The sequence below is a fragment of the Meleagris gallopavo genome, chromosome 19 (assembly GCF_905368555.1).
Source record: "Meleagris gallopavo chromosome 19, MGAL_WU_HG_1.1, whole genome shotgun sequence".
Lineage (NCBI taxonomy): Eukaryota > Metazoa > Chordata > Aves > Galliformes > Phasianidae > Meleagris > Meleagris gallopavo.
The window spans coordinates 3,222,013-3,234,366 of record NC_139422.1 but is presented as its reverse complement, the minus strand read 5'-3'; the positions used below and the strand labels follow the sequence as shown (position 1 = coordinate 3,234,366).

The 12,354-nt window shown below is 51.8% G+C and overlaps 1 protein-coding gene across 3 annotated transcripts in view; it reads left to right on the top strand.

Annotated features, from left to right (window-relative positions):
- Window positions 1–12,354, top strand: part of ASTN2 (astrotactin 2) — a 261,724-nt gene that overhangs the window by 104,538 nt on the left and 144,832 nt on the right. For all 3 annotated transcript variants that reach the window (XM_085239624.1, XM_085239626.1, XM_085239625.1), the window contains exons 8-10: window positions 3,361–3,445; window positions 3,605–3,679; window positions 3,779–3,916. In XM_085239624.1, coding sequence (XP_085095750.1) covers window positions 3,361–3,445; window positions 3,605–3,679; window positions 3,779–3,916 — 298 coding nt within the window. The remainder of the gene's footprint in view (window positions 1–3,360; window positions 3,446–3,604; window positions 3,680–3,778; window positions 3,917–12,354) is intronic.

The window sequence follows — 12,354 nt, the reverse complement described above, 5'->3', positions numbered from 1 at the left end:
AGCTTTGCCCTGGAGTGAGCCCTGCAGCCTCCTGCCTGCACCCAGGGCGCAAGTTGTGCTTCTGGGAGAGGTGCCCACAGGGCCAGAGCTTGTGCTGGGGTCCCCAGGGCAGAGGCACAGTCCCTGGCTCCATGAGTAAAAGTGCTGCTGCCTGCAAAAAGCAGCTTCTCCGGGAGCACGGGGACTCTGGGAGCCTCTGCTGTGTGCCAACTGGAGGATTAGAGGAATCCCACAGCATTATCACAGTAGATCACCTCGCCCTAACGAGGATAACAGGATTACCAGCACGCTGGCGCAGGAACGCTTGGCTGCGTGGCACTCATGCAGCCTGGCTGTGCTGCTCTGTGGAGGGTAAGCAAGGAGATGGCTGGGGGATGTTTCTGCTTCAAGATGAGCAGAAATGTGTGATGAGTGAAATAGGAGAAACCTTTTAGCTTCCTATGTAGATGTGTAGAAAAGAGCTGAAGTCCTCGTTGCGCTGCTCTGGATGCAACTGGAAGGCTGGTGTAGGTCTTTGCACCAAGCTACTGTGTGCTTTCCCTCTGCCCTAGGAGCACAGTGGGGGTTCAGACAGGCTCCTCTCCTTGGGCATGAACGAGCTGTGGAACAACCCTGAACCAAAAGCTGATGGTGCAGGAGATGCTGATTGGGCTGCAGAGTGCTCCTGTACTGCCACAGCATGAAGTGTGCCACCATATGGAGCCCTGTGCTTGGAAACAGGCAGAGGAAGCTCCCACCTGTGTGCAACCACCAGGCAGATGTGTGCTTGGTTTGCCCACCTCCTCCATGCTCTGGGTCCTGCTCCTCTTCCCAGCTGCAGCAGCAGTGCTGGATTGTGGCAGGGCTCTGCGTGCCACTCGGTGCTGCTTTGATCTCTGTCCTTGCTCATCTCTCTGCCAGCCCCGTGGACATGAAAGCACAGCAGGAGGAGGCTGTGAGACGTGTCTGGGGGCTCTGGATGCACCCTGCAGCTTCTGCAGCCCTGGAGACTCTGTGCTCCCTGCCATCAGCCATGGCTGGGCAGTCTGATCTGGCCTGATTGGTGGGTTCTGAATTCAAAAGAAGACAAATGGTTTCAGCATCAGTGTTTGTACCATGTGCACAGCAAGGGTCGGTGTCTGCAGAAATGGGCTGCTTGTCACAGCACTTTGGAGATCCCAGTTCATTTGTCCTCCCTCAGCAGAGGCAAAAGGTTTTGTAGTCCTGAACAAGAGTGCTGTTGTTTGGGCTTTTGGTGTTGGCAGTTTGTAGCAGCGTGTTGAAATCTGCTCTTAAGGAAATACACTCCAAGCTCAAAGGAGGAATTAGGGGCCCGGGACCCCCACCTCGGTCGCACTGAGCCCATGCTGATTCACCCCACAGGCCATGGCAGCAGCTGGTTCAGCATCACACCCAGCAGGGCTGAGGACAGAAGAAATCCCAGGGCAGAAGAAATCCAGGGGGGCTGAAGGAAGAGGGTGCTGGTGGCCTCAGGCCCTGCACAGCATCCCTGCTGCGTGGTGCTCTCACTTCTCAACACAAACCTCCCTATAAACCTCCCAGTAAAGCCTCCAGCGCTGGCTGTAGCTGTTGAAGCTCTAGGATTGAAGTCAATAAAATCAATATTTCTGCAGGTTGATAGAGTTCCTCCTTCCGACACCGAGCTGCCTCAACTGTAAACAAACTGGCGGACAAAATAAACACATCATACTGCGGGAAAGGGGTTAACGGCCCTGGCACCTGCAGCCATCAATAACCAAGGCAGTGATCGGGCCGTTGGATGCCAACCTCTATGGGTGTTTTTTTTCCCCTTATTTGCTCTGATTTCTGTGGCAGGCTCAGAAAGTGAGCCGGTGCCCCAAGACTCCCAGCTCTGCTTTGCAAGCACTCTGAGATGTCTCTCATTTGCAGATCATATATTTGTTATGTAATAAGCGCCGGGAATTAATGATCCACGTCGTGGCTGGGGGAACTTGCGTACTAAGCACCCAAGGAAAGAAATAACTTTTCTTTTTTTTTTAACTCACTGATGGAGCCATTAGGACACGCAGTTCTTGTCATGAGACCGCCCTGGGCCAGGCAGGCTGCGGCATGGTGAGCCGGAGCAGGAGCTCACGCCGTCTCCTTCCCAGCTCCATCCCTTTGGAGAAGTAATGCTCCTGCCTCTCCCGTTATGAATCATGAGGTTAGCAGCTTTTGACAGATCATAAATCAGTGCTTGGAAGTTGCTAGGACAAATCCCAGGACATTTAATCTTTAATATTAGACGCGTTTAAAGCAGTGAATATTTCATGAAGGTGCCGTTGCATTTTAGCACGTCATTAGCTGTCTCTTTCTTTCTACCCCCCCCCTCTTTCCCTACCTCTCCTTTTCCAGAGATCTCTTAGAATCTCGTGGGCTGCACCCCCGTTTCGTTCCCTCCTGACAATAAAGCTCTTTACTCTAATCCCTGCAAGACACGCTGAGCTCAGCTGGGGACTGAGGTGCACGCAGTCCCTGCCCACCTGCAGCCTTGCTGGTGCTGGGGGCTCTCCTTCCCTGCCTCCCCCCTCCTTGTGGTCCCCCTGGCTCTGCTCTGAGGCTTAAAGCCCAGCGATGAGGAACAGCACAAAGCGAGGCAGAGGGAGTGGGAGAAGTAATCGACAGACGCTTGTAAGAAAACTCCACGTGCAAATCCAATTCATCTTTTGATTTTGCTGTTTCTTGCTCCGGGTTATATATTCATACTGAAAGCGGGATCGATCTGGGCCAAGCTCAAGTCTGTGCTCCTGCTGTCAGCAGGGTGTAACGGGGGGTGGGAGCCCCTTGGAATGGCAAAGGCTGGAGGGCAGGAGGGGAGGGAGGTTGATTCTTCTGCGCTGAGTGAGCGGGGGTGTTGCAGAGGGGACTGCACCTATGGGGTGGGTGTTTGCTGTCCTGGAGAGATGCTGGTGTCATGCTGAGCTTCTTTGGAGGCCATCGGGCAGGGCTTGGCTGGCCCTGGGGAGCTGAAGGGATGCAGATGGGTTGGGATCAGACATCTTAATTCATTGCATCACGCCTCCACCTCCAGTAACACATCATGTAACCTTGTCAGAGAAGTCATAGAGTCATAGAATATCCTGAGCTGGAAGGGAACCATAAAGATCACCGAGCCCAGCTCCTGGCTCTACACAGCTCCATCCCAAACCCTGTGTCTGAGAGCAGTGTCCCAGTGCTCCCCGATTGGCAGTTTGGGGTTATGCCCACTGCTCTGGGAGCTGTGCCATGCTCACTGCTCTCTGATGCAGAACCTTTTCCTAACCTTTCCCCAGCTGACACAGCTCTACACCGTTTTCATTGGAGCAGCCAACGTGGTGCTTTCTGCCCAAGGAGGTCTTACATTTTCCTTGTCTCTTGCAGGGGAGTGCAGCTGTCATGAAGGCTACGCCCCGGACCCCATGCATCGCCACCTGTGTGTGCGCACTGACTGGGGACACAGTGAAGGGTGAGTGGAAGCTGCCTGTGCACAGCAAGCTGGCTTCATGCTGGGCTCAACTCCTTTCCTCGTGACTTTCATCATTATCACCAGAGATCCGGCACCTGGTGGTGCTGCTGTCCTTGCTGCGGATGTGACACAGCTTCTCTCTCCCTCTTGATCTCCCAGGCCGTGGCCCTACACCACACTTGAGAGAGGATACGACTTGGTCACAGGAGAGCAAGCACCGGAGAAGATACTCAGGTGGGTTGGGTAGCATTCTGCTTGTCTGTATTTGAGTTGGAGGTCCACCATTCACTGTGGATTCTGTATTCCTATATGATGTGTTCGTCCCCTTTCCAGGTCCACCTATAGTCTGGGACAAGGCCTGTGGCTGCCTGTCAGTAAGAGCTTCGTGGTGCCCCCCGTGGAGCTCTCTATCAATCCTCTTGCCAGCTGCAAGACAGATGTTCTGGTGACGGAAGATCCGGCAGATGTCAGGTAGGAAGCAGATTTCTCATTTTACTCGTGCTTGAGTGGCTAGACTGGTCTTTAAATTGGTACTGAGGATTCAGTAATTTATATAATAAGTTTGATCAATTTCTTCCAATAAGAGATCTGGTGTGGTTATCTTCCAGGTGACTTTTGGTTGTTGTGGATCTAGGCCAGGTACGTTGTGTAACTGAAGCCTGACAGTCCCATCAGGTGAACTGGTCAGACCTGTGACAAGGCTATTTTCAAGTGGCTTAAATCTAATGTTTGTTTGCATAGCTTTAGTTAGTGCATTTCTAGGTACAGAGGATGTCATCGTCATTTTGAGATGCTGATGTATATCACGTCTACTCAACTGATTTTCTGTTTTGGGCCTCATGAAAAGCCAGGGTCAGAGTCTGGTGAAAGGTTGTGTTGTTTGTCCAATTACTACGCAATTAGAGGGATTATTTTTCTCCCTTGAGTTCAGCAGATGCCCAGATTTTTCTCTGTCTCTGCCATTCTCACTAGCTTGTGCTTTAGCCAGACTTCCTTTGACATCTCATTCAGCAAGGCTGAGGGTGGGCAAGGTTTGGGGCTTGGAAAGAGAGTCAAGGCAAAACAATTGTCTTCTGTGCCCCAGCTGGAAGGTGATGTTGTTATTGCCCGCCTCTGCTTGGTTTGCAGAGGTTTAGCTGTTTGATTTGTAAGGTATTGGTGTGTATTTCCTCTCTTTGTTTAAATCAAGATTAAGTGTGTGATCGCAGAGTGCCAGGGATTCCCTACGAGTCCTCCCTGCCTTCCTGCTTGCTGCTTTCTCCTATTGAATGAAGACAATTTCTTGATGTGCTAATTCTTGTCTGTGCTGTGTATCATGTTCCTGGGAATGCCTATCTCCCCAACCCATATTCTTTCATTTTTTAAGAGCAATGGGATATTAAAGAGCAAGTGGGATTTCCACTTTTCTGTCCCATCACTGTGAGTCCTGGCAGGGCTCCTGGTGGAGAAGTGCTGGGGCAGGAGGGCAGTTTCTGTCACAAAGGCTGTTGTCTGCTCCCCTCCAAAATGAAACCCCAAATGAGAATTCCTGATATAAATATCAGGAGTGACCCAAGTAGAATAAAAGAGGTGAGTTCACGGCGCTTGTATCCTACGTGAAGGAGATGCTAAATTATTAAAACTTTAATAAACGTAATAATAAATATTTGATGCTGAATTATGGAGCATTTCGCAGATACAGTGAAAACCCCAAACTGAGGTGTTATTATTCCTGCATTAGAACCTAAATGCTTCTCAAAGGAGGATCAGGCTGGCGGCTCAGGTTCCTGAGCACCCTGTGAAGGATGAGGTGGAGAAGGTGCTGCACAGGGGCTGCTGGAGGTGCTGGTGCAGAGCAGCTGTGCTCGGGATGCTCGGTGTGCAGCCCATGAGGAGGGACATTGTGGTGTTTGGCACCTGTGAGCATTGCCTGTCCTGTCTTCATATTGAGGCTGTTGGGAGCTTTTACAAAATGAGAATAGTACTATAAAGCTGTTCATCTTTGCTTTGCTCCTTTGGACTGAGATGTACTTTGGTAGCAAGTCAAGGGAGTGGTAATGCAGCAGTTCTGGTGGTCCAGGTGTCTGAATGGAGTCTGGTAATACTAGACCTACCATTGGAGTTGAACACATACTGTCCAGCACACAGGACTTCAAGAGTCACCCCTCTGCCCTCATGCAGCCCTGCTCTCTGAAGCCGTGGTGACACTGCTGTCTGCGTGCTGGCAGCTCCTGCTTGTGTGCTGTGGTTTTTTAGGTGTGACCCCCTCATGTCCCCATACCAGCATCAGCCCTGTGCTGTATTACAGCAGCTGGAGCACGGCTGTGTCTCTGCTCCCGCAGTGTCCCGTGTGCTGTCCTGTAACGTCGTGATGGTAATTCAGTCCAGTATTTCTTCTGTACCTTTAGTAACAATCATACTGCATTCCTCCAGACCTTTCATTAGTCTGGCACCTTTTCACTCTGGGGTCACTTCTTATGAAGAGTTTAATGGAGGAAAATTGCAGAAAGCCTGGCTTGGAGGAAACAAGTGATGAAGTCTTTACAACTTGGAGGGTTAAAGGTTTGAACACAGTCTTGTGGTTTTATGAAGACACTGGGGACTGCGGAAAGGCCGGGTGGGGCTGTGCCATCAGCAGATCTCCGGAGCAGTGCTGGCTCCCTGTGGCTCACAGAGAAGATGTTCTCCGTGTGGTTCCCTGCTGAGACTTCCTCCAGCCTTCTGCCATGGCTGCAGCCCACCCTGCAGGTAGGGGTGGCAGGTGGGATGCTTACTGCCTGTTCTCTGTGTGCACTAGACGAGGAAAAGGGACTCTTTTTGGTCCTACTGGAAGTATCACTTGTCTGTGGGATGGAACATTGCTGTGTTTGTTCAGCGTGGGCTGCTCAGCCCATGGGCAGCTCTCTGTGGATATCAGGAGGACACGCAGCTCCTGCTCCCACCCCAGCGCTGAGTTGCAGCAGCAGCCTTTGGTGGCTTTCCAGGTGTGCGGGGTGACACCGGTGCTGGGGGCACTGGTGCTGAAGGTGTCCCCTGGAGGTGATGCAGGGGCTCCTGCCCTGCTGTCACTGTGCTGGTGGTGTCACCCCGTGCCCCTCCGTGCCACCAGCTCTGCAGAAAAGTTCGTCATTTCTCCTGAGCGGGTATAACTCAGAGGAGCGAGCCTCAGCTGCTGCCTGACATGACATATAGCTTTATTGTTATGGCAACCATAGAAACAAATAAAAGCTTTGCCTTCGCTTGACAAGCCTTTGAGATGTCCTGATGGAGAGACAAGTGTTCAGTGGCAGAATGAATTCTCTTGAACTCTCTGTCAATTCATCTTCGTTTTGCTCCCAAGCGAGTCCCTTAGCTCTTGGAATTCTTTGCCAAAGTACAATCAGTGAGATTTTTTGTTACTGTTATTATTATTATTTTATCTTCATTTCTCCCAGTGCTGCACACAGTGCATTTGAGCTGGTTATGCTCCCCGGCTCTGAGCCTGTCGTCCCGTGGTGCAGGGGCTGGCCTGTGTTGAGGCTGGGAGCTGCACCACGCTCCTGACATGTGGCCTGACCTGGCTGAGACCCTCTGTATCAACCAGTAACACCAGTGTGGCACCAGAAATTTGGGTACTTTACACCTTGCTGTGAGTCTCTCTGCGCTCTCCGGTGGAGGGGGATGAAAGAAGTGGAGGAGAAAGGCAGAGAGAGTGAGCCAGGAGAGGGGAAGCAGTTTTGTTAAGCATCAGCAGATTTTGCCTCCTTGGCACCTGGGCCTCACAGCTCGCCCCTGGGAGCACAGGGAAATGAGCACTACTTCAGGCAAACCCGGCCAAGGCTCAGGAGGGTTCTGCTGAGTGCTCTGCTCCAGCACAAGGTGGGTTCTGTGCTTATCTCGAGCACCACCCAATTTGGTGCAAAAGGGCTTCTCTTGGGTTCACTCCTGCTATTTCCTCTGCCTTCACGGTCTGTCTGTCCTTGCAGCATCACCTGTTCCCGAGCCTTGGGATATGTTTGTGCAAGTGAAGTCCTTTTGGGGCTGTTTCTCAGCAGGAGCAGAGACCCTGGGCTGCTGCCTTCCCACCTCTTTCCCTGATGATAACAGCAGCCACAAGTGCCAGTGATGCGGCCATGAGTGGCTGACAGCAGGTGTCTGTGATGAATGGACGGCTTAACGTGATGGAGCAAATTGATCATTCCATCACCAAGCACAACTTACTCATTTCTGGATGGAGGGCAATCCATTACTGCGCGCACTGCAGAGACATCGGCATCCCCAGAGACAAAATCCCCTTGGCTCTGGCCTGGGCTTCTTAACACCCCAATGTGCTACCAGCTCACAGAAGGGTAGAGAAGCAGCTCCTGGTGCTTAACATGGGATAAAGGCAGCCCCCAGCCTCACCTTCCTTTGGGAAAGGGCGGATGCTGCTCAGAAAGGCAGCTGCCAGCCTTTGCTCTGCGTGTGTCAACCCCACATCGTCCTGGTTGTTGTGGGATTTTCCTGCTCGCTGCCTCCCGGTTTGATTTCCTCGAGCAGATTGGAGGAGTCAGCTCTGTCTCATTTGGCAAAGGGATGACTAAATGGGGCTGTAACTTTGTGGCAGCCACTGACAGCTGCGAGCACAAGGAGGGAGGAATCGCAGGAGCGGTGCAACGGGGAAATGAACAGCAGAGAGGAAATGAGGGAAAAGAATTAAATTCAATCTGGAATCACCCAGGGAGTATCTTGGTTAGGTCAGAACCAAACCCGTGCCCATCAGCACCTCCATCACACTGGGAGGATGCAGAGACCTCACTGTGCTCTGTGCATCTCTGTGATCCACCACCAGCAGTGGGATCTGCGCTGCCCGGAGGCAGAAGGATATCTCAGCCCTCCTTCTTTGTGGGCTTTGCAATAATCCCTGCTACAGTAATGCTGAATTTCCCTTTTTGTGTGATTCCTGAGCTCTTCATACTGCGCTATAAAGCTACGCAGAAAATGATCAAACCACTTAGGGGCAATGCCTGTAAATTTGAACGAAGCTCATGGGCAAATCCATTGCAGAGAGCATGCACCAGGAGCAGCCATGAGTTGTGCAGCTGAGTGATTGCTGCTCCTCTCATCAACGGTGCCACAGAGCCCGGGAGGGAAAAGCAAACAAATGCACAAACAGATTTTGTTTATGTATTTATTGAGACAATTAAAACCCTCAACACTTGCCAAATATACACACGCTGTCTCACACCCGGAATGGCTCCCTTTAATGTAGCTGGGATCTCCCATCGCAGAGCATGATTTGGCACCGAGCTTTGCAGCTTCTCCTTACCGCAGATCTTCAGTTGCTGGTAGCTGTGTGTTTGTGTCTGTCCGTCTGTCTGTCCATCAGAGCAGCTCAGCCCTGGGCAACAGTATCCTGCTGGCATCCAAGCAGGATCCGGACATAGGGGATTTGCAGGGCAGGCAGTGGCTTTGAAATGCAGCACGGGTGTATGCACTTAGAGAGATGGAAGGTTGCTAAGTCAGGCATTATTGCTTTAGTGAGAGGAGCTCTCCCATCCCTGTTTGATGGCAGCATTTGTTTTTACATCCCTGCCTTTGTTTCCTATTAAACATTGGCTGGAGCATGCTTTGTAGCTGCAAGTTCAAAAGCAGCACAGCCCCATGGCTTCTCATTTTGTCCAGCCTGCCTGTGCTATTTTTCTCTAATTATGTATTTTCCCTGCATCTGAGTTTTCTTAGCTGTCCTTTGTGAGTGTCTGCTGCCTGGGCAGGGCACTGGGAAATGGGAGAAGGACCGGGCGATCACCTCCCGGCAGCAGCTGCATCCAGCTTTTGCTGGGAGACTATTTTCCTCTTTCTCCTCCTTCTCCTCCTCTTGTACCCTTGCTGTTTCTTTTGCAGTGAGTGATCGAGCTGTGCAGCCTGCCTGGGGTTTCACAAGGGTGTGCTCGTGTCATCCAGGGCAGCCTGGGGCAGGCAGGAGGCAGCTGGGGACACAGTGCTCCTGGGCTGTGAGCTGGTGTTGCAGCAAAAGAGAAGGCTTCGTTTTGTTGGCAATTGCAAATGAAGGAGAAATGAGTTAAAAACCACGGCTTGGGGAGGGTGGGATGCTGGATGTTTGCAGCAGGAGTGACAGGTGCTTGCTGGGGATGTCCGGGCTGCGAGCAGAGCACAGGGCATGGCTGCTGCTGGGAGGGATGCTGTGCTTCTGGAGAACACCAGGTCACTGGGAATGGACAAAGCAGCAGCACAACTGGTGTGGGGCAGGCACTCGAGCCCCAGCAAACACAAAGAAATTGCAGTCAGCTTTGCTATCTATTACCAACCCTGATGAGCCAGCCGACATCACTCATCACAAGCCAATTGGTGGGTTCAGGAGAAGGACAGCTGAGGAATGAGAACAGTGGTAGCAGCACGAGGCCAGGGCTCCCCTGTGTGTCTGGGGAAGGATCTGAGCCTGTGCTCCCTCTCCCAGGGCTGCCAGGAGCAAACTTGTCCTGAAGTCACTGTGGTGCTTTGAAGCAGGAGCAGATGGGATGATGGCCCATACCCACCTGGCTGTATGCCTCCCCTCCAGTTCAGCTGTGTGAGTGGCAGCTACAGTCCTGTGTGAGGCTGTGACATTGGGAAAAGATGAATACCTTTTCTTTAGCTATTTTAAAATGCAATTGGAAGGAACTGGCCCCATCAACCGACCGCTTCTGATGAGATTTCAGGTGCCATAAACTTGCCCGATGTGGTCCATTTCTGCTCCTCCTTTCTGGTTTTTATCTCCCGTGACTGCTGTTGGATCACTTCATTCAGAGGACAAAACTAATAAAATGCATCCGAGCTGAAATGTTCCTGGGAGCGTGCCAGCAACCTGCGATGGGCTTCGGAACTGCCAGAGGATGAGAAACAACCTCACAGTGAAGGCAATGGGAACGGAGGTGGACATGAGCGGGGGAGGCTTGTCCTTCTGTTTGGGGGGTGTTTCAGGGAGGACACCATCCCTTGTAGGTTTGGAAAGGACCTTTGGAGAAAATCAACCCCTGGGTTCATTTGATTTCTTGGTAGTTTTTTAAAGGGATGGCGGATGCACACATGTCTATGGAGGAATTGTGCTCACCAACAGAACTGCCTGAGAAAACCCTCATTCAGCTTCAACTACAGGGCAACAACAGCTGCAGCTGGTGAACCGAAGAGGCTGCACTATCCCAAGATAAATGAAGTTAATTAGTGTCGGTTGAGCTCCTGAGTAGCCAGGAGGGTGCTTCCACTGACCCTGATTGCTGGGCACAGTGCTCCACGGAATCATAGAATGACCCAGATTGGAAGGGACCTCAAGGATCATGAAGCTCCAACCCGCCTGCCACAGGCAGGGCCACCACCCTCCCCATTTAATCCTAGACCAGGCTGCCCAGGGCCCCATCCAACCTGGCCTTGAACACCTCCAGGGACGGGGCATCCACAACCTGTCTGGCCAGCCTGTTCCAGCTCCTCACCACTCTCATAGTAAAGAACTGCAGCCCCGCAGCTGCAGCATTCCCCATAGGCTTTGCTTTGCTCCGGGATGTCTCTGTGGCTCTCACGGTGCTTTGTCGTGCCCTCTGCTCTTGAGATACCAATAGGGAGAGACAGTGCAGCACTTCCCAGATGTAAAGCCCAGAAAGCTTAGCATGTGTGTTGCATCTGTATCAGTGTCCTGTGTCCAGCATTGCCCATTGGCATGGAAAATCCTTGAGTTCCCCGTGCTGTGCCACAGCTGCAAACCCTCTGCCCTTTGCCTCCGCTGTGTCCAGATTCTGCATCGTTGCCCTTTTTCATCTGCTTATTCACTGTGTGTTTGACTTCTCTGTCTGTGATGTAGCTGATGGTAAGTCCTACACAGGTTCTGTGGCCTCCCCAGGTCTGGCTGCCGGCTACAAAGCAAGAATGAAAAGCACCCTCAACTTTTTCTTGCTGCTACGCATGTAAAGCCCGGGGGTCTGGTGGGCGGTGGTGCTTTCCTGAGTGCCACACTGCATCACATTAGGCAGAATATTGTTTGGAGAGACAAAATCAAAGCGCTGCAAAGCTGGAGAGGGTGGGAAGGAGGGCTGGGGAGCAAGCGGGAGGAAAAATAAAACCAAGAAAATTAGGTGAAGCTTTGCAAAATAATAATCCCATCCTGGGAATTGCCCTGCTTTCACTGCCTGAAGAATTCCTGTGTGCTAATCAGTTCAGCCCCAGACATTTCCTCCAGTGCTTTTGATATAATGAGGTGCTGGTGGCTGAACCAGAAGCCTGTTGTTGTAGCTTAGGGTGCAGGCAGGGGCACTGCAGCTTTCTGTGCCCTCCGTGTGTCACTCGGAGCATACTTGGTGCCAGCGTCCTGCTGCCTCACCTGCACACTTTGGGATGGGCTGAGCAGTGCCCTTCCAGGAGCCGGGGGAACCCTGAGCAACCGACTCAGAGGAGCCACCAAAGTGACTGCAGGGGCAAGGGGATGTACCCTGCAGGGCCACATTCCTGTTCCTTGTCAAGCTCTCTGTCAGTGCCCAATTTCCCTAGCGTAGACTGAGGCTCCCTCTACCTGCATGCATCTGAGCCGTGTAAATATCATTAGTATGAATGAGAGCCCTTAATGCCATTGTGGCTGTCCCTTTGGTGAGGTTCTCAGGCAGCTCTCACCCCAGCTTGGGGCCATGGGATGTCCCATGCCCATATCCCATGTCACTGCCTGCCCATGTCCCTGCTAATCCTAATCATGCTGCTCCGACCACCTGTGGATAGGGGCTCTCTCCCTGCAGCAGCCCTTAACCCAGAAGCACACAATTAAACACCAGCTAATACTTCCCTGCTACTGTGCAGGGCTTAAAATGACACAAATGAAGAAGCTGAGAATTAAGGCAGGATACTGTGTAAATATGCACTGAGATTTTGCAATAAGAAGTCTCTTTATTCAGTTCAGTCCACATTTTCTTTCTTTTCTTCCTAATTAGTGTGTA